Genomic DNA, 22,163 nt, shown 5'->3' on the forward strand with positions numbered 1-22,163 from the left:
TCTCTCTGGCCTTTAGCAAAGGGACTGCGTACAAGTAGACACTCACGTAAATGCTCAATAAAGAATAATACGTGTTATATTAATGCCACTGTATTTGAGGGAATCTGTGAGGAAAGAAAAATGTTTTCTTTGTACCTCTTTCTTTTGGGTCACTAAATGTCCAGGAAAGGCCTAATGATTTAAGGACTCCAACTAAACAAGCAAGAAACTCTCAAATAAATATTTTTCTAATGTAGGGGCAAACCATTCCAACACTTTACTTGTATGTCTGGTAGCTCCGTGTGTTCTAAGATAAAATGCTTTGTCTCTAGTTTCTAAGAGAATATCAAAATATGAAAACTACCTAAACTGTTATACAGGTAAAAATGAATAGTGAATTTTGACATTGGTTTTTTAAAAATTTTATTTGAGAGAGAGAGCACACACATACAAGCGAGGAGTGGGGAGGGGCAGAGGGAGAAGCAGACTGAACAGGGATCCCGCCGTGGGGCTCTATCCCAGGACCCTGAGATCGTGACCTGAGCTGAAGGCAGATGCTTAACTGACGGAAGTCACAGTTGGCTGGTTTTCAGCTCAACAATTATTTGTCCAGCTGAGCCACGCAGGCGCCCTTGACACTGCTTCCTTAAAGTACTTTGAGAAGAAATTAAAATTGAACTAGATTTCACAGCTCTGAAATTTCCTGCTAAAAACTATTCTGATTGGGTATTGTGTATCACAGTAGTAGATGATGTAAATTTCATCTTTTATGGATGTAATTATAGATGAGAATTAATTGTTCCTATTGACATATTTTTGTGTCATTTCCATGCTTTGCATTATCTTATAAAAAATCTAGGGGTGCCTGGGTGGCTCAGTCGGTTAAGCATCTGCCTTCAGCTCAGGTCCTGATCCCAGGGTCCTGGGATCTAGCCCCGCAGCGGGGAGCCTGCTTCTCCCTCTCCTCCCCATTTGTGCTGTCTCTCACTTTCTCTCTCTCAAATAAATAAAATCTTAAAAAAAATAAGTGACATCTTTTAGCAATGAAGAGGTAATGAAAAAAAGTCATGCCTCTTCAGCTTAATAAGAGAGTGGAGACTGCATATATTATGTGTGTTTTCAACTCATGCTTACAATTTACTATTTATTTTATTTATATTTTTAAAGTAGGCTCCACGCCCAGCATGGAGCCCAACATGGGACTTGAACTCCCAACCCTGAGATTAAGAATCGGTTGCTTAACTGACTGAGCCACCCAGGCACCCCGATTGGGAATTCTGTGTATTTCACATTTCTCTTTTTATTCACTTTTTTATTGCTTTTCAGTAACGTTTTGTAATTTTCATCATCTAGGCGCTTAAATTATTGGATTTATTTTTAGACGTTTTTGGCTGCTAGGAGCAGTATTTTTCACAAGGTATTTCCGTTGGTTGTTAATTGTGTGCAAGACAGGTAGTGACTGTTGAACATGATTTTTTCCTCACAGTCTACCTCACAATCTGACTAGATCACCCACCTAGTTGTTGTTGTTGTTATCCTCCTCCTCCTCCTTTTTTTTTAAGTTGGTTTCTTGCCCACCACAGGCCTCGAACTCATTGCCCCAAGATCAGGAGGTGTGCGCTCTGTGGACTGAGCCGCCAGGCGCACCTAATGCTTGTGATTTAGATGCTTGCCTACCGCCAGATCTTCCCATAGTTTTCCTTGAGATGAGACTTAGTTGTAACAGAACCATTCGTAAGTTCTGTTTTATGTTTAGTGAGAACAGTACAGTTGTTGGTAATACATCTCCATGACTAAATTTCTTACAGCAGTGAGGGAATGTGTATTTTAAGTCAATACGTTTCAGAATATAAATAAAGTTTTTCTACTGTGATTTTTCATTTGTTGGTATAAACTTAACTTTGAATATTATTATAAGTACTAGAACTTTCAGGTCTTCTTACTTCCAACAAGTATTTTATGCCAATTTCAGGTTTCTCCTTTTAGTTTCATCTCCATTCCAAACTGTTCCACTTCTGAGAACTCAGACTCTGAAATTCCTTTCAGGCTCATAACCTCCATTCTTCCTCCTTCCTTGCTCCCTCCCTCATTCCCACTCCCATACTTGCCTGATCCCCTGTCTTCTCCCAGTTCTCAAACATTAGTATCCACATGGTCCCAACCCTGTTCAGCCACTGCAGCCACATTTTGACCTTGTTGGCTTTTCTGCAAGGTTTCCCCTGCCTTCCCATCTCCTCACACCATGTTATCTTTTTGTCCTATCCCCCCACTCCCAGCCCTGGAGTTCCAGGCCACTCATGTCCATTGTAATCCATGATTTCAGGTTCAGCTGGGCTCCCAGAGCTTGAAGGTCTTTTCACCCTTCTCTTGTTGATTCGTTCTCCTTTGTTACCATGGATTTGCAGCCATTCTTCCCTTGGGATGTCCTGTGCCCCCTCATTACAGAGCCCCGGCTAGATTTCTTGACTCCCAGGAGATATTCTTACTTGCCCAAGGAGATTGAGGGTGTCTGTCATCAGCTGCTTCCAGCTTCCTCTGGCTGTATCTCAGTTTTGTTGTGCTTTTCTGTCTTCCTCTCAGCCTTCTTCTGACGTGCCATCTTTGAGGCTAACCTCCTGAGATTGTATAGAGTAAACTGTCTTTTTAAGCCAGTTTCTTAAAATGAACTTGTTTCTTGGTTTTTGTTTATGTGTGTGTGTGTTTGTTTGTTGTGAAGACAAACAGTTTTGAAATAAGCAGCCTTGGACGACTCTTTTGCCCACATGTGAGAGTACAGGTGGCCCTAGTTTTGCATGACTCTGTGGCGTGCTCAATCTCAGTTACCAGTTTCATTAAATAACACCAGGCCTCCAACAACATGGTTCAAGTTTCAGTTACCAAGATTTAATTACTGTGAGGAGTTGCATAGAGTACAGCCTTTGCTGCTAGCTTTTTTCAGTCCACCAATCACTGTGTAAATAACAGATGCATATGGTGGCCAGTGACCAACCTGGCTTCTTCTAAAGTCTGTCAGTGATTGGTTACTATGCATCTGTCGATCAGTTCACAGACAGCAGAGAAAGTAGTTGTGTTGCTTCTTTGTCTGCCGGTGATAAATGTACATGCTATTTTCTACAAATGGATCATTGAAAGAACTGGCTGAGAAAGATGAAAATTCAGTAAAGGAGAGAAAAGTGATAATGCCAGAAGTGAAATTCAGTTCACATGTAAATGGGGTTATGGAAGAAAAAGCCAACCGTGGGAATGTTAACGTTGCCTCTGTTCAGCAGACTCTAGCCGTGCAGCCAGAGGTGAGTTTATGGACATCGTGAGGAACGTGGTTGTGATGGGAAGGATGAGGATGTCCCAGGGGAAGGGACGCGAGGATAAGAATTCATATTAAAGAAACTCATGGAAATACTGCACGTATTAAATGTGCAAAGGTTAAAACATGGAAAACTGATCTAAGCTTGGAAAGGAACGTGGCTGTTTGCCAAGGCATGGAAAAGATGTTCACTCTGTATTGTAAGCTATGTGATGAGAAGAAGATAAAACACTGTTCAAACCATTCTTTTTTTGTTGTTGTTCAAACCATTTTTGATAAGTTTATTACAATGAAAACTTTAATTCCCTGTGTTTTAAATTATAGTATATGAAATACAGATGAGTTTTACGATTCTTTGATTTCCCTATATGTTTATTTGATAGTAAGAGTTTTTAGTGTTTTTGATAGGGACTTAAAAATTACCTTTCATATGTTTTGTGTCAGCTTACACCACCATCAAAGGTTTAGGGGAATCCATTTGTGCTCTCTGCTGGTACCTTGTTCTGTTGGCCATTGTTTACTGTTAGTTCAAGCTCTTCCTCTGACCACTCCCTATTTCAGTGGACATACATACACTTAGGTTTTTGATTTCCGAAGAAAAAGGCTTCACCTAGACCCTGTTGTGTTGGAGACGCGCTATATTCTTGCTCCCCCTTCCTTTACCCTCATTTTCTTCTGAAATAAGTTAGACCTGCTGATTCTCTTTATTTAACCATTTCCTTTCTCTTCAGTTCTTGGCAGTCACTTGATATTAGGCACCTCGAGGAAAAAGGTCATGTCTGTTTTATTATTGAGTATCCAGTCCCTAACCCTGGTGATTGACATGTATGGTCAAGACTTGATATGTCTCATTTGAGAGAGTGAGGTCATGAAAGCCTGCACCCACCATCTACCCATTCACCCATTCCTCTTGTCTCTATTATCTCTCTAGCTTGGCTTTTGGGAAACACCAGCCCACCTGTCCAACCTACATCCATTCCCCTTTGCATATTCTTTGCTCTAGTCAAAGTAAGCAGCTCGTTGTTCATTTGCTGCCTTGTATTTCTTCCTTTAGACCTGTCCTTATGCTGGCCTGCCTTCTAGAAGTGTGCTCTATTATATCATCTGTCTATCAGATCATATTGTCAGCTCCCCCTTTCAAAGCCCCGCCCAAAGCCTTTCTCCATGGAGCCTTCTCTGATCTCCTCTCTGACGACTGCAACCTTTCTCCTTCTTTAAACAACTATGGAACTGGAACGGCCTCCTAAAACCTGCCAAATATGAGCCATTTATGCTGTTATATTTACCTTTTCCCACACAAATAGAAGCTCTCCGGGCATCTCTTATTCTTTCCTGTGCATAACAGTCTTCACACATAGCTGGTACTGAATGCATAGTTTGTTGGATTTTCCCGCAAAGTGAGATTCCAGAGAGCTGTCCAGGAAACTCCATGCCACTAAAAATACTGAGGGGTGTTCTCTGGAATTTTTTTGTTTTTTGCTCCTTTTTTCCCCCCTAATTCTCAAGTAAAAATTCTGTCTGGTGTATCTACTTACTTTAAAATGTCAAAGGCCACAAGAGTGGTGAACGAGGAAGTGGCAAAATGTTAGAGCTGGAAAGATTTTTAGCAATCCATGTAGTCCAGCCCTTTCATTGTGTAGGGAGTGATCTGATGTCTAGAACATCTTAGTGATCTCACCCAAGTCACACAACCAGTTTGTGTTACCGTTTGGGCGCGCAGGGCAGTTGCCCAGTCCTGTCTAGCGCCTGTTCCTGCAAGCTGCCGTGGGGCATGGGGCATGTGAGGTTATTGTTGAGGTTTGTGTAGTTAAACTGTGTAAAAGAGGCATCTAATAGTCTCATGGTGCCTTTTATGGATTAACAAATAAGAAATTGAATCTCTAACTAGATTGTTTTCCTCTCTCCTTCCCTTCATTATTTCAAACTTCTCTGACTGGATTCATTTGCATTAACTGGGAAATTTCTGGAAACATTAATCTTCGATGGCACAGATTCGTTTGCTAACACTTAAGTAAACTTTTTCTCGAAATATAACATACGTACAGAAAAATGCGCGAAGCATAGTTGTGCAGTTTGCATTTTCACAAAGCACACACATCCATGGGACCTGCACCCGTATCAGGAAACAGAGCAGCACCACGAACTTTAGAAACGTTTGACAAAATAAAAGGGTTTGAAGCTGTGTAATTTTCTTTTTTCTCCCCACAGGTATTGTCAGTCTGTGTGTTAACAACAATCCTTGGTTGTATATTTGGGTTGAAACCAAGCTGTGCCAAAGAAGGTAATTACTACAGTAATGCATGTGCACACACGTGTGTGTGTGTGTGTGTGTGTGTGTGTGTGTTGCTATTTAGACTTCTTCAGAATGTGATTGAGAAAAGCGTTATGTCCTCATCTGTGGGTACTCAGTAGTTACTGCAGATCTGATGCTGGTTTGAGCCTTCCTGAAGTTCTTTTATTGTATGAGCCATATAGTATTTTATTTATTTGCAAAACTTGTTCCTAAAACAACAAAAAGGGGCTAGGACCAAAAAAATCAACCAAACAAAGAGAAAACCCCCAAAACAACAAAAAAAATAAGAACAGTGAAACAAACAAGCAAACATGGCCCAAAGACTCTAGTGCTGGGCCCCTGGAGACCTCTCCCTGACTTTCTCCAGGGACTCCTAGGACACTTTTTTCCCAGGGAGTTAGTTGCTGAAGCAGCCCTGGAGGGGTTACTAGGTAACCAGTTAGCATCTCTGGGCAACCAGAAACTTACTGTCACATGCCCTTGGCTTTTAAAATTGCGGGCCTTGGTGGTCAGGAGCTAGGATTATTCCTTTTCTCTGTTGGATTTGCATTATTTTATAAGTGGATTTTTTTTTCTCTCCGTCCTGATTTTTTTTAGTAATCTCGTGAAAACCTAGCTTTTGCCAGGTATCTAGTAAACAGCTACCACATAAAATTATTGTGTTTAATAAAAAGTCTTCCTTCCATATCCACCGTGTATCCATTTAACAAACACTTGCTAGTACCAGCTATAGCCCAGCATCTTGCGGGGCGCCCGGACGCAGTATGCTGGGTAAAATCCACGTGTGGTTTTATCCTTAAGAAACTGGTAGTCTAGTGTGAGACTGGATATTAATGAAATACTCTAGTTCAGATGGAAGGACGTGACAGAGGGAAAGACAAGGTCTTACAAAAGTTTAAAAAAAGGAAATCACACCTTGACTGGGGAGTTCAGGCACCAGGCTGGACCTGAACGCGAAATGGGTATTTTAGGTGATGGGGGGAGGGGTACTCCTACAGAATGTTCGTGCACGGACATTACTTCTTTTATACACCAAGACTGGGGGTGAGGTAAGTCAGGCTTTCTTTCTTTTTCTCTGAAATATTCAGATAATCACTTTTAAAACCTTATCTCACATTTCGAAATTTTAGAGAACTTTCTGGCTGTTGAAGCCAACTTTTTCAGAGCATAAAACGTTCCGCACAAGTCCCTTCTTCTGACTTTTCTTTAGTGGGTCATAAGGATTTAAGTCTTATCAGCCCCAGTCGGGTTTGTCATGAATTTTAAAAGTTCTGCTTCTCTATGGTAAGAGATAAAAATCAAAACTCCATGCCTTCTATTTGTGCCACTTTCTACGTGTATTTGTGAAAAGATTGTTGGGTACCTTTATTACCCCATCCGTGTCTTCTAAGGTAGGATTTGAATCTATCTTAGGTATATTAGTTGATTTTGCTTTGTGCTTCTGTGATCCGAAAGCTCTAACTCATTATTCACTGTTTTCAGTTAAAAGTTGCAAAGGTCGGTGTTTTGAGAGAACGTTTGGCAACTGCCGCTGTGATGTTGCTTGCGTTGACCTTGGAAACTGCTGTCTGGATTACCAGGAGACATGTATAGAACCAGGTAAATAAAAATATGCAGGGAACAAATGGGGCCATGGGCATTAGTAAAAGATCAGAGACAAGTTCTGCATCTTTTAGGTTGTGATTTATCTAGCTCATTTGAGATTTTTAAAAATTTGGCCTTTGTATTTCCTTAGAGAAAAATGTCATCTGTTTTGCCTTTGTTCAGCACTTTATGGCTAGGCAAACCATGCCTGTTTCTTATGTATGCTGAAAGCCAATATAATCTAATTTGCACTTAAACTAACTTCAAAAAGCCTGCTTGAAATATATGAATATTTTCAGCATGGGCTCATTAAAACAAGAGTTCTTAGACACCCACTTCTTTTTATTGAAGGATGGAGTTGACACAAAATGTTACATTAGTTTCACGTGTACTTAGATGTTTACTTACTTCAAAATAAAACCATCAGAATATGTAAATTTTCTCTGTTTGAGTTGGATTTCTCTACATACGACATGGATATTTAATATTTAAATGAGAATAAGCCAGATTCACATTAAATTTTGAGAACCCTGAAAATGGCTGGTGGGAAAAAACCAAGAAAAGTCTGTCTATGAATTGTATGATTATAATGTTTGTCCATGTTTTAAAATCATGAAATTCTGGGGTTTTCTAAGCGACAGAATAACAATTATTGCTTGCCTGTTTTCTGTTAGTTCAGGTCAACCACTGTGGTGGCCGATTCCATGAAAGAGTTCATTGTGTCTCTCCAGAAGAGAGCACATCTGCGTCCACGTCAGATGTGTTGAATTTGGACCATAACATGTATTTTGTTGTTTGTTTCTAGAACGTATATGGACTTGCAGCAAATTCAGGTGTGGTGAGAAAAGGTTGTCCCGAAGCCTTTGCTCCTGTTCAGATGACTGCAGGGACAAGGGCGACTGCTGTGTCAACTACGGCGCCGTGTGCCGAGGTCAGCTCTCCACCTGCCCATCTGGTTCCACAGCAGCCTGCCATCCCCCTAGGTGGCCGTGGGCTTTTGCAGGGGTGTTATTTTTTACATTAGGAGTCCTATTTATGGACCAACTATGTTGGCTGAAAAAAATATTTTAAAAACATTTTATTAAAGAAAAATGCAAACATGCATAAAGAAAGTATGCAGTGAATCTTATATCCATCCGTCAGTTGAAGAATTACTATTATCTATGCTCAGCAAATCTTGTTCCATCTATAGTTACTCCCTGTCCCGCTTCCACCCCTTCTTCATGTTATTTGGACATTAGCTACATATTTCTTCATTTATTTTTAAAGATTTTATTTATTTACTTGGGAGAGATTGACAGAAATACGAGAGAAAGCACAAGCGGGGAGGAGAGGAGAAGCAGACAATTAACTGACTAGCCACCCAGGGGTCCATTAGCTTCTATTGAATGCTGCCTTGTGGAAAGATGACTTTTGCAGTCCTGGCTGACTTCTATGTCCCAGGTGCCCTCGTAGTGAGTGGGGACAATGTCTGCCACAGGTTGAAAGAATAGGTGTGAAATTACTGTGCATGGTTATAGGGTATTATGTAAACTGATGCGATTGTGATGTCTTGTCCAAGGGTTCTTTGAAATTGATATGAGAGGAACTATGGTATCAAGGATTTAGTACTAGAAGATATTGTCAGGTGGATAAATGAGGCTTGTAAATTTTGGCTGAAAATATTAACAAGGATGCCTTCAAGTTCTCACAAATACAGTAATATGGTTTAGTCCTACAACTATATATTTTTTCTTCCTGGTGTCAACTAACTCTGATTTTGAAACAGAATAACTTTGTTTTTGTTATATTTCCCTAGAATCATGCCCCATATTATCTATATGTCTATTAACATTTTGTTTTTGGAATTTGTCTTAATATGTCTCACAGCATCACAATTATCGTTACGGTTCAGTGTGTGCAACTTGTTTTATTTCTTGAAAATATTTTAGGAGAGAAAAGTTGGGTAGAAGAAACATGTGAGAGCATTAATGAGCCACAGTGTCCAGCAGGGTAAGATGATATTCTGAAATACTATTTTTCTAAGGTACTATTTTTTTTCTCATTCTAAATTGAAAAGATAAAAATAATAATCATTGTTTCATTAAATAGTATTTCTAGCCAGGCCTTGTGTTGGGTGCTGGTGATGTAGAGTTGATTATGGAAGGACTCCCACTCTGGAAGCTAACGGAAAAAAGAGAGGTCATGACTATTTAGTCTTTAGTGTTCGTGAGCGGTGGGTGGAAATCTTTTGTCTTTCTCCTTAGGAAGGAAGGCCTTTTACTTTGATTTGTAGCTTTGAGAGTTAAATCTGCAGCAAATTCCTTTACAGCTTTCTTACTTTTTGTTATTTTGATTCACTTACAAATTTGGGGGATAAGCAATGTATCTGTGAGAGAGTGTTGCGTAATTTTTATAATTCATATGGTTCTTTTTGTCCTTGAAGTATTTATCACAGCACCTTATGTATAGTAGGCCATCAAGAAATTAGTGTGTAATTCAAAGGGAGGAAATGTTATGAAGATGTTAGCTAGATTTATCTTTGCTCCACTTGAGATCTACTACCTTGTATAATTGGAATTATTCATCTGCAGAAATACATTTTTACCTTTTACAGTCATGATTTTTTCCCCAAACTATTAAGAATTCTAAAGCTGTACGTTAGCTTATTTCGTTTGTGTATAGAATTTATTTTTGCTTTATAGGATGTGTATTTTTTTTCTTTTGCATGAGAGAGTACTTTTTTGTTTTAAACAACAGTAGTAGCAGCAGCAAAAACTAAACCCAAACCAAAAAATTACAATAGAAGATACTTTTTTCAAAGGGAGACCTCTCCTGTACCTTGAGCTGTCCTTTAAATCCAAGGTATATTGGAAAATTTAGATTTAGTGAATTTTGTTTTTTTTTTTTTTAAAGATTTTATTTATTTATTTGACAGAGATAGAGACAGCCAGCGAGAGAGGGAACACAAGCAGGGGGAGTGGGAGAGGAAGAAGCAGGCTCATAGCAGAAGACCCTGATGTGGGGCTCGATCCCATAACACCGGGATCACGCCCTGAGCCGAAGGCAGACGCTTAACCGCTGTGCCACCCAGGCACCCCAGATTTAGTGCATTTTGAATCTTTCTTTTCTTTCTACATATTGGTCATTATTTTTCAGTTGTAATATTGATCCTTTTAGTGGAAATGTAACTATTCCTTTCTTTAAAATGAGATCATAATTTAGAACATACGTTATTATACCGGAAGTTATATCAGTATATTTCCCTGGTGGCACAATAAACTGTTTATGTTTTATGTTGAGTGAATACAAATAATTATATACATTTATGGACTGTTGAGACCCTATGCACCTGATTCTGGAATCTTCTAACTGAGCTATGGTGCAAACACTAGTTAGTGGAAAACACATACCAATTTTTCTTTTTCCTTTTGTGTTTGTGTGTGAGAGTAAGCTGAGGAGGAGGTAGAATTGAAAAAAGTAAGGCAAAGTTAAGCATTTGCTCTCAAATTTTAAATTACTGAGTAAACTTTAAGTGGAAAGTTTTTTTTTACAGTTATCCTGTGATGTACAACTCTCCTATCATCCACCAGGTACATTAGAAGTTCAGAATTTCTGAACCATGCCTCTTCTGGTTTGGCCATATAACAGTTGCACATAGTTATTCTCTTTGACTGAGCACATCATTGTACGTGTTTTTTGCCTCCTTCTTTGGGTTTCCACACCACACACCTTGTGTGTGTGTGTGTGTGTGTGTGTGTGTGTGTGTGTGTGTACGCGCACGTGTGCCCTCCTTGTTCATTCCTAGCTTTGGATCGTTTCTTTGTTGTTTATTTATTTAAAAGCAGTGAATACATCTCAAACTTCTCTACTAAATAGTAATATCTTCCAAATGTAGTAAACTTAAAAACTGAATTTTATATACAATTTATGCGATGTGAAGTACCATCTAGTCGATTCATATAGAGACAATATCAGAAAGTGGTTGTTCAGGAAAAAACTTAATGGAAACAAAAACATAATTTAGAAAATGCTATTTATGAACAATTATTCTTCTGCAAATTGGGAAAATATTATTATGTATTAGTAGCATTTGGTCCAGCTTTTGGAATAGCAGGGACCATGAATGATATTCTCCATACAGTGGCTCAAAATGGCATGAGTGCTGGAGAAATAGTACTTGATGATAAATGTATATATCATATGTATATGTAATGAAATGTAAAAGCATGTACATGGATATCCGTGTAAAGTCTCCTTTATAAGGATGCTCGCTGAGCTCGTTAGTTTACTTTAGTTTACGTACCAACCTCAGCGAGAAATCTTCATGAGACCTGTGCCAAGGAAGGAGAAGAACCTTCATTGGATGTGTGTCTTCCTTCTGCTTTTTTAAACATTGTTTTTTTTTTTCTTTTCTTTTTCATTATCCAGGTTTGAAACACCTCCTACCCTCTTATTTTCCTTGGATGGCTTCAGGGCAGAATATTTACACACCTGGGGTGGCCTTCTTCCTGTTATTAGCAAACTAAGTGAGTAACTTCAGCGTTCGCTGTCTGGGAGTGTCACCGTTTTAGTGAGATAGACTAGAGAGGCAGGTTTTTTTGGAAAAATACTGGCAGACTGTGTTTTACCACATATCTCTGCTGTGAAGTAGTTCAACCTGATCATGTAATTATTGTAATTGTTTTGTATTGTAATTATTGTAATTATTTTGAAGCTGCCTTTTAAATACTTCTAAGATAATACAGTTTAAATTTTTTTCCTCAGAATTTTGGATTCCTTTTGTGGAAAAATCATTAATAATTATTACATCTTAAAAGAGAATTTTCGAAACTGAAGGTATTTCTGGTATGATTCTAGTAGTGTAGACATTGAATATTTGCCAGTATCATGTAACATCCTTCCAATTTCTTTGCCTCATACAAGGCCTTAATTGAATGATTATTCTAGAAGTTATTGATGCAATAGTAGACTGGTCTTACTATTAATGCTCAAGTTGTAAAGCACATTAACCCCCCATTATATGGGTATCACTTGTATCGTCATTGTTACTGGGAAGGGAAAAAATATGTATATGGTATAAAAATTGTAGAACTTGGCTCATTATCAGTGATCAGTAGTTACGTAGTTACAGTGTAATTTAAGGCTGAAATAGATGTTAATACAATGATTTTAGTGTTCTGGAATTCTAAAATATTATTTACTAGACTTGAGTATATGAGATTAAACATTAAAATCACTCTCAGTAAATACATGTGTGCATTTATTTTACTTCTTTTATGACAAACCAAAATAATTTTGGGAAAACTTTTTGAAATTTCTGTTTTTAATTTTTACCTAGAAGAAAATAGTTTTTATAAATAATCATTGACATGAAAAAAAATTGTTTAGCAAAAAGCAGGCATGGTCAAGGAAAGCTCTGTTCTTATCAGGCCCATGGGCTTTGAAGCTTGAATCTGGTCCTTTGTGACCATTAGGAGGAAAGTTTGTTTCCATGGCACCAAACATGGCATCCTGAGTTCAGAATTAAGGAGTCGGGGGGACTATATGTGAAGTTTAAAAGAAATCAGTACACAATTAGCCTAAGCCCCAGCTTTGGATACTGGGGGACATACTCTGTAATTCTGCACTGTTTGGAAGACACTGAGATAGATAGACGCATGCCAGTCTGAGGAACGTTTTCAACAATGATGCACTGAAATGCCAGAATCATTAGTCTACGTGTTTTTGGGTTTTTTTTCTCAGCAGTAGAGGCAGGAGAAAAGGAGCATGACACCCAGGCTAAATCCAGAACAGTCTGACTTCTGTGCTTTCTATGGCATGAAGCCAGAAGATTCCTTTTGTCTTTAGAGCCGTATTGAGTTTGTCCAGAGTTAGCTGGTTCTGGATTTTCACACTGGGACACTGTCCCCCCAGCTACTGCTTCACCCTTGTTTTAATTTTGCAGATTTTGCTACCAATGCACTTTGGTTTTTTTTTTAACTACCTCTCGTTACTTAGGTATGTGACCACTAAGTAGGATCAAACAAAGATCTAGTAGGCTTCATTATTACAAGTGGTCCATCTGGTACTTAATGTAAGTATGGGATAATTCTTTCATTGGCTTAATTATTTTGTTTAATATTTTTCTGAGAAAAATTAACTCAACATTGAATTTGAATCTACAATGTTGCTTTATAATTAACTCTAAATTTTTATAGGGTTATAAATCCCTCCTGGGTTAATTTTCTAATACTATTTAGACTTATTTGGTAGCAAAGCTAGATAAAGTAAACAGATTGTCAGTTGCATTTAATAACAATCTTTAATTTTTTTTCGCTTGTAGAAAACTGTGGAACATATACCAAAAACATGAAACCAGTATATCCAACAAAAACTTTTCCCAATCACTACAGCATTGTCACTGTAAGCTCCAAGTTTCGACTTTTATATGTTCACAGAAGTGAGATGTAAATGTTACATTTTTTGAGTGAATAATTAGGCATCAGATCAGAAAAGAAGAACTTCTTTTCCAGTATGTAGTTAAGCAAGGAAACCTAGTCTTTGCTCAGCCACTAATTAACTGCAGTTTGGGGAAGGTCACTTTACCTTCTGTTCTCAATTTTTCCATCTTGAAAAGAGGTGACTAAAGACTCAAAAAATTATTTCTTGGTTTCCTTTCAGTTTTAAGATTCTCCAGTGTTTGTGTCTTATTTCTTATAGTTTTGTAGCTTGCTGTATTTGTACAAATTTGTCCCACGCTCATGGGTTCTTTTTTTTTTTTTTTTAAAGATTTTATTTATTTATTTGACAGAGACAGCCAGCGAGAGAGGGAACACAAGCAGGGGGAGTGGGAGAGGAAGAAGCAGGCTCATAGCGGAGGAGCCTGATGTGGGGCTCGATCCCAGAACGCCGGGATCACGCCCTGAGCTGAAGGCAGACGCTTAACCGCTGTGCCACCCAGGCGCCCCAAGGGTTCTTAACTGATCCTTCCAGTCATCTTGATGCAAGAGTTTAAGCAATCCATTTTGCCTGACTGTAGATAAGATTAGAGCCCTGTTTTTGTTTTAAAGTTTCCCAGTTTAATTGGAATCCAGAAAAAAAGTCAAATTCATTAGGTATTAGGGTTGAAGCCAGAAAATTAATTCTTTAGCCTGTGTTACTACAAGCTGTGCTCAGACTCAACTAAAACAAAGTCTGTCCTACAGAGATGCCTACTCAGCAATGCAGAAGGAGCACAGAACACTTTTTTAAAAACTGGAGAGGCTGTAGGGGCGCTTGGGTGGCTTAGTTGGTTGATTTCGGCTCAGGTCATGATCTCAGGGTTGTGAGATCCGGCCCGTGTCAGACTCTGTGCTCAGCCTGGAGTCTGCCTGTCCCTCTTCCTCTGCTCCTCCCCTCGCTTGCACTCTCTCTCAAATAAATAAATACATAAAAATAAAATCTTTAAAAAAAAAATTGGGGAGGCTGCCTATTTAAATATGCCCTCATCCATACCATTCCTAACTTATTTTCTCCTGCTGCATAATGTAAAACACAAACACTATATGAAATCTTTAGTGGTAGGTTGTGTTTTGATAGTCCCATTGTTTTGTTCTTTCCTTAAACCATGTTAAGTTTCCTGTAGCTTCAGTCACCTCTTTCTCCTCGATGATTTTGTTCTTTGACTTTATTTAACGTTAAAAAACTCACAACTTGCATAAAACCTGCTTTTATATTTTTTAGGGACTTTATCCAGAATCCCATGGCATAATTGACAATAAAATATATGATCCCAAAATGAACGCTTTCTTCGCACTTAGAAGTAAGGAGAAATTTAATCCTGAGTGGTACAAAGGAGAACCAGTGAGTCGTTTTGTTTGTTTTAGCTACTAAAATAGTTTTTTAAAATTATTCTCCTCTATTTCAATCAGAGTAAAATAACAGATTCCCTGGAGCTTTTAAACCTACATCATTGATCGTGTCCGTGGCCATCCTTTTATAGATGGTCATGAATGCTGATAATCCCAAACACAGCTTGTATCGTTGTGTAATGAGAATAGTTTATCTCATAGCTGGGGTGGGGAAATTCGGACCATTTTTCTTCTCTCTCCTGCTTGATTGTACCTTCCTGTACTGGTAGTTTCTAGCAGTAGTCTGGGGGCCATATTTTGATCCACACAAAACTAATTGTTTCTGAAGGAGGTGGACTTTGACTTCATTTGTATATGCTAATTTAGAAGATTCTTTCTGGCCATGGTTTAGATGTGTTCTTTGTATTTTTAAAAAATGGCTACAAAAATTCTGTGGGGTCTTTTTGGATAGTCTCGATATTCCTCTTAGAAGGAAAAAGATCATGGTGTTTAATTTACAGGGTATAAATTCAAATTTTAGTGCTGATATTTAAAACTATGTGACTTTTGGCAGATTATTCTTTCTGTGGCTCAGTTTTCTCATATTTATACTGTAGATGATGCCATTAACGACCTCAGGGGGTTATTGTGAGGATTAACCAAATTAATATTTGGGATGCTTATGGGGATACTGTTTAGAATTGTAATTGGCAGTAAGTCCTTAATAAGTGTTAGTTACATAACAAAAATGTCAACAAATTAAACACATGTATATTTGGGAATATTTTCTTCTTGCAGGGGGAGACCATTAAGTAAGGCTAGGGCTCTGAAAGTTGCATAGGTTTCCAAATGACGGTGTCTATATTTTTTAGGTTAATTTAATCTCTATTTCATTTCATTTTGCTGCTGTTCAGAGTCCTATTAAGTGATTATTTTATAGTCTCACTCCTGAAGCTCCTTAACTTCAAAAATATTGTAGCCGTTGAGAGGAATGCACTGATGTCACATGAACACATACTTTTCTAACAAATGCACGGTTGTGTAAGCTTCTGACTTGCCTTCATTCTCTTGCTCAGATTTGGCACACTGCTAAATATCAAGGCCTGAAAAGTGGCACATTTTTTTGGCCAGGATCAGATGTGGAAATTAATGGAATTTTCCCAGACATCTATAAAATATATAATGGGTATGTATAGGTGCATTTTTTTCAGAACAGCTTATTTGTTTTAAATCTCAGCTTCTCCTTTTTATCCAGTCCTGAATTCCAGCGTTTCTGTGAAGTGTTGGCTGAAAAATGAGAATGGTCAGCATAAGGGCTCTGTCTCAGCTACCTTTTAGATGGAGGGTAAATGGGTTTTGAATAGATGGATGGACAGTAAAACTAGACAAAGTTTTTTCTAGAGGTTTTTTTGGAAAGTGCTGGTATCATGTTGGAGTTTGCATTCAGCTCCTTGGGCAGGAATAAGAAATGAAGTTGTGGTGACTGACTCCAACTTTTGAGTCTCGAACTAGTGAGCTCTCCATAAGGTGCCCTTCTAGAATCTATTGACACATGGGTTATTCACCTGGTAGCAATTGCTGTTCTCCAGTGCAGGAATAATATCCTCAAGTAGGTATAAGAAGCAAATTTTTATTTTTATTTATTTATTATTTTAAATACTTATTTGTTTATTTGAGAGAGAGAGAGAGAATGTGCGAGAGCGGGGGGGAGGGGCAGAGGGAGAGAGTGAGAGAGAATCTCAAGCAGACTCCTCACTGAGTGGGGAGCCTGACGCGGGGCTCGATCTCATGACCCTGAGGTCACGACCTGAGCAGAAATCAAGAGTCATACGCTTAACAGACTGTGCCACCCAGGCACCCCAAGAAGCAAATTTTTAAACCCAGTGACAGCTTTCATATGTGTAAAGCTTAACCTTTGTTTCTTTATTGGGAAAACAAATTTAAAATAAAATTTTTGCATTGCTTCAAACATAATGCATGGAATTGTTTTAGTCTTTCAGTGCTATTTTTGGTGAGAAAAACGCTGATACTTTAAACTCGAACAATTGTCACAAATTGTTTCATTTTGCTTATTCTTAATTTTAGTTCCATACCGTTTGAAGAAAGGATTTTAGCTATTCTTAAGTGGTTGCAGCTTCCTAAAGATGAAAGGTATGTAGAGGCCTAATTTCTATGGTAAATACTCCTTTGTTTTATAGAAATCACACAATATTTTAAAATGAGCTGCAAGAAAACTTTGCAGCTGGCTCTGGCATTTTATATCCAAATGGACTCTTTTTATGGAGCTCGGATAGCGGCATTTTGAAGAACTCCAAACCTGTAAATTATTTCTCAGCAAGTTTAGAAATGTTACCCCAGTGGTGTAGACTTTTTAATCACTATGGATTGTTAAATTATTCTTTCCGTTCTGTTTTACAATGTGTTTATAAAATATTACATTTTGATGCTGTTTGATTTAGACCACACTTTTACACTCTGTATTTAGAAGAACCAGATTCTTCAGGTCATTCGTATGGACCAGTCAGCAGTGAAGTAAGTACCTTTTTATCGGTGATTACGTCTAACTAAAGCTTGCTTTGAAGCAGGTTTCTAGACCATTCGTTAAGATTCCGTGGTTCTGGAATGAGTAGTAAGCAGAGTTTTACTAAACCAAAGGATGTGTTTTAGTAAAAATAACAGTAGGGAGAATTTGGCTTGTCTGTACTTTCCACAGTGCTAAATTGAACTGATGGTAAATTCCTTATTCTCAGTTCCAAAGCCTTTATCCACTCCATTTCTCCGTACATCGACCTAAAAAACTAAGGGCTCTTTGGAAATGTTGTAAGTGGGTAAGACTCCAATTTTCTATGGCAATATAGGAGAATTAGTCAAATAGCACAAGAAGCCTACCTTGATCTCTCCACCCTAGGAGATACATCTCTGATCTCTGAGCTCATGTTCACAACAGAGCTCGGGCATCAAAAAATAGGAAATTTTGTCAAAACTATAGAGAATTTGAAGTAACCATGGTTTTATTCAGCAGTTACTAGGAAGCTAGAGATGGGGAAACAGCTCATGGACTAAGACTGTCAATGTAAGGTCTTAATTTGTCCTGACACACTTTCAGGAACTTAGCTCATTCCTGGCTATGTTTGTAATCGGTATAGTGCTTTAAAAGATCAAATACTGCTTTCAGTTTTGTGTGGCCATATAATTTTGGTATCTTGGAGCAGAGGAAGCATTAAAACAGAAAATGATTTGAGCTTCTTTCTTTGTACCTCTAAGCTGAGTTCCCTTATGATGTATATTTTATTTATGACCTGAGATCTGAAAAGAAACAAGAAGGATCTGTGAATATTGTTGATCATGATGAAAGGTGAATCGGTATAGCCAAGGTCCCTAATCTCAGAATCCTTGTTGTCTTTTCCCCCATGTGACTCCAAGAGATAAAAGACTAGGAATAGCTAGAATTTCACCCCCAGACTGGATAGTTTGTGAGCCTCAAAGACTCTTTAGCACAGAGTCTAGTCCAGAGCCTATCCTAACGTGTCTGCCGTGCTACTTGCTCTAAATGCTTGCTTCAGCAACAGCAGGAGGAGGGGAGAACATAGGCTCATTTTTCTCACTTGAATTTAAAACACCTGCCTAAACGATCTTCTCCTGGCTTCCCTTACCCTGGGTTTACTCCACATTTGCCCCTCTCAAAGCATAGGTTCCTCTTGGGTGCCATCTTGTCAGCTAAAAGAGAGGAAAGAGAGAGGGAAGTTGACCCTCAATCTAGGTCTATATATACTCTCTAGATCTTTCCATCAAAATCCATCTGCAGCAGCTCTAATGTAGTTAGTAATTCCATGTGCCCTTGCTTTGCTTCTGTCCTTCAACTAAGCACAAATGCTCGGGATAAGGAAGACACATGGCGGACAACGTGACCATGTCATCATTGGTGAAAGGGAAAAGCTTTTTGTCAGTGTTACATTGGTTTGAGAGTTGGCCAGATGCTAGTGTAATTTTTATTCATTCACTAAATTCCCTGACACTTAAGACTGCTGTCCAGGTCAGTTTCACTACAAATAAGTCTAACGATCATTTTGTAATTGTTCAATTATCAGATCATATGAATTGTAAAGTCAGGGCTGCCTTTTCTAATGTCATTGAAGATTTGCCAAAGTACTACTTTTCTGATGCATCTGCGTTCAAGATTGAGCCTGTTGCTTTTTGTATCATATTCACCAACTTGTAACCTCTGTTAAATTCTAATATTACTGGCACATCGAAACGTACTTTATTTTGAATACTTAAAAATTCCAATTCGAATTACTTGGATACCATTGAGTGACTGAAAGACCATATTGGGAGACTTGTTTCATATTACAGTGAAATTCATTGACCGTAGACATAAGACTAATTTGATGCATAACAGAAAGCACATGTAGAACTGCAAAGAATTTTCCTCGGGTGGTTTTGTAAGGAGAGCTGAAAAGAGAAGTGTCAAAAGCAAGTTGCTGAAATCATTTGCTCTCCTGTGTCCTTGGGATACAACATATGCAAAATACATGCAGTTTGTAAGGAAATAGTGGGTTGTATTCCTCGTTCTAACTTGAAAAATCAAATACATGCAAGAACGATAAAAAGCATTTCATGAATGATTTTGACATTTTTGACAGTTTAGACAATCAGATCAGCTGGAGTCATTCCCAATACTTACAATTGAGCACGTACGTATGGGATTTGGGCCCTTCTTTTGTTAATGGGCATTGTCTTACCTGACCTGTCTTCGCCTAATGTAAATCTGTTCATCATAGTAGTTGCATCCACTGAACTTTCCCTGTATGAACAGAGATAGCTTTATATAGCAGTAGCCGTTACTATGGAATCCATCACATGAGGTTGCTTCCCTTTTGTAGGTCATCAGAGCATTGCAGAGGGTTGACAGCATGGTTGGCATGCTGATGGATGGTCTGCAAGAGCTGAACTTGCATCGATGCCTGAACCTCATCCTTATTTCAGATCATGGTAATCTGACTTCGCATCATTTACCCTGCAGGCTAAATGGTGCTCCCCAAAAAAGTTTCCTTGATTGGTTATTGTTTCATTATTTCTTCTGATTGTTATATTTTTTTTAATGTGAGTTACTTGTGGAAAGTTTTTAGGAAAAAATGATATTAAACATAAAGTATAAGTAAAACACAGAATTCACAGAAACCTAAGAGCCTGTCAGTGACAATGCACCCATTTCCTGATGTGGGGAAGGGTTACATAGGAAGGAATTTTGAATAGTTAAAAAAAAGCATTTAATATTAAATTTTGGTAAATCTAGTCTAACAATCTTAGATTTAATTGAACACATTATTATGTCCTATTTTCTTTAGCATGGTAAGTCTCATTTTAGAAGTGGTATAAATTCTAGCGCTATGTTAATTTCATTTTTACTTACTTTGACCTTTAGAACATGTTTGTTTGACAGCCTTGGGAGTACAAAAGCAGAGAGTGCATAAGAAAATAGAAAACAAGTTCTTTTTGTTTGTTTTTTTCTTGTTATTGTTTGCTTCAGAAATAATTACTAAAAGCTATTTCAGGAAATGGTTGTAAGAAGTTCTGTCCCAAAGAAGCTACAGTTCCGGAACAGGACTGAGAATTTTATGTTACCATTCGTATTCTAGGTGATCTGGGGAAAATGAGTAGGTTTTTCTATTCAGCCTGAAACTGTGATATTCCTAAGAAATAAGAAATATTGAACTGATTATGGATGAAGGATGGGAAAAAGTTTTTTTGGGGGAAGTGCAGTGGTATCTATGGCTGAAATTCTGTGTCTCACCTATTAGACGTTTAACGTGAGCACTGAGCACATATTTATTGAATTAAATTCTGGAGGTGAAAGAAATTCTCTTCTGCATGTGAAATTCCTTATTAAAGTTGCGACATGTTGGGAATTTTCTTTCCTCCCAGGCATGGAACAAGGCAATTGCAAGAAATACGTATATCTGAATAAATATTTGGGAGATGTTAAAGATATTAGAATTGTGTATGGACCCGCAGCTCGGTTGAGACCCTCTGATGTCCCAGATAAGTACTTTACATGTGAGTATATGTGGATGCTAACTTTGACTATGATTACATTCAGGATACATTCCTCTAAATTATTCTGTCTCTACACTAAAGTGCATCAGTTAAAGTGAATTTCCTCTTCATGCTTGATTCTCCAATGCAGATCTTCTGCACCCAAAGGAATTTTATAAAGGCATTGGGTGTGAGGACACAGGTCTAACCGCTTATCTTTGTTATTTATTGCTAAGCATATGATTTGATGAGCTTAGTACAATTTTATGTTGTAGTGTGTGTTTTACTTGTATTAGGTTCGAGATTACTTGTACGAAAAAAGCACTGCAAAGTTCAGCTACATGGACTCAAGTTTAATTAATGACATTCCATTAAAATAGCTTAGAGCTGTTATAGAATAATATTCTATGATGAGGAGGAATGTTGGCAATTCTGTAGTTCTTAAAATTCTATAAACAACTGGTTTCTGTCCTCAGAAATGACTTTCTCTGACCATTCCAAAACACAGTAGGAACATGTCTTATAAACAGAGAAGAAATTTCATGTTCTCTCTTGGACACATGTGGAACCCGAACAGCCAAGACATTTTTTTAAATATTAATTCTTTTGCAAAAGAGGTCCATTTCCTAATTGTTTAGACCTTTGTTATAGCCCGCTTTTTGATTGCCATCTTTGGTAACTTTCAGATACCTACAGCAAGTCTTGTTTATTTTTTTGTTACAGTTGAATTTGAAATAGAGAAAAAAGCTTGTCTGACATTTATCGGAATCGGTTAGGTATGGGCACTGCAGTGCTGTATGTTTCAGTAGATACTGTTGAATATTCATGAGGAGACATAGATTTCACTGCAGGAAAATGTATATTAATATAGAGACACTAAGCATAGACTCTATATGCCTGGCAAGTTTTAATTAGCATTTTTTTAAATTTATAAAAGTAGTATACAATTGTTACAAAGCCTGTTATAAAAACTGTACAAGTGGGGGCAGTGCCCAGAACAGTTTAGGATGGGGTGGCAAAGCTTTGACCACACCCTTATCTCATTAGGCCTCAGTTTTCCAAATTAAAGCAAAAATTATATCTATATTTATTTATCAATATACATACATAAAACATATATACAATACATGTTCTTTGATCTGAATAACTTTCTCAAAATTATGTAAAGTATAACTAG

General features: G+C 37.9%; 1 protein-coding gene across 1 annotated transcript in view; it reads left to right on the forward strand.

Annotated features, from left to right (window-relative positions):
* ENPP1 (ectonucleotide pyrophosphatase/phosphodiesterase 1) overlaps window positions 1–22,163 on the forward strand; it is a 70,137-nt gene that overhangs the window by 27,973 nt on the left and 20,001 nt on the right. Inside the window, exons 2-13 of the mRNA XM_045805543.2 lie at window positions 5,492–5,564; window positions 7,059–7,175; window positions 7,966–8,091; window positions 9,092–9,152; window positions 11,571–11,668; window positions 13,465–13,544; window positions 14,844–14,963; window positions 16,027–16,136; window positions 17,036–17,101; window positions 17,410–17,482; window positions 19,834–19,942; window positions 20,876–21,007. Of these exons, the coding sequence (XP_045661499.1) occupies window positions 5,492–5,564; window positions 7,059–7,175; window positions 7,966–8,091; window positions 9,092–9,152; window positions 11,571–11,668; window positions 13,465–13,544; window positions 14,844–14,963; window positions 16,027–16,136; window positions 17,036–17,101; window positions 17,410–17,482; window positions 19,834–19,942; window positions 20,876–21,007 (1,165 nt within the window). The remainder of the gene's footprint in view (window positions 1–5,491; window positions 5,565–7,058; window positions 7,176–7,965; window positions 8,092–9,091; window positions 9,153–11,570; window positions 11,669–13,464; window positions 13,545–14,843; window positions 14,964–16,026; window positions 16,137–17,035; window positions 17,102–17,409; window positions 17,483–19,833; window positions 19,943–20,875; window positions 21,008–22,163) is intronic.

This window comes from Ursus americanus, chromosome 11 (genome assembly GCF_024610735.1).
Source record: "Ursus americanus isolate L20-20 chromosome 11, mUrsAme1.1.p, whole genome shotgun sequence".
Classification (NCBI taxonomy): domain Eukaryota; kingdom Metazoa; phylum Chordata; class Mammalia; order Carnivora; family Ursidae; genus Ursus; species Ursus americanus.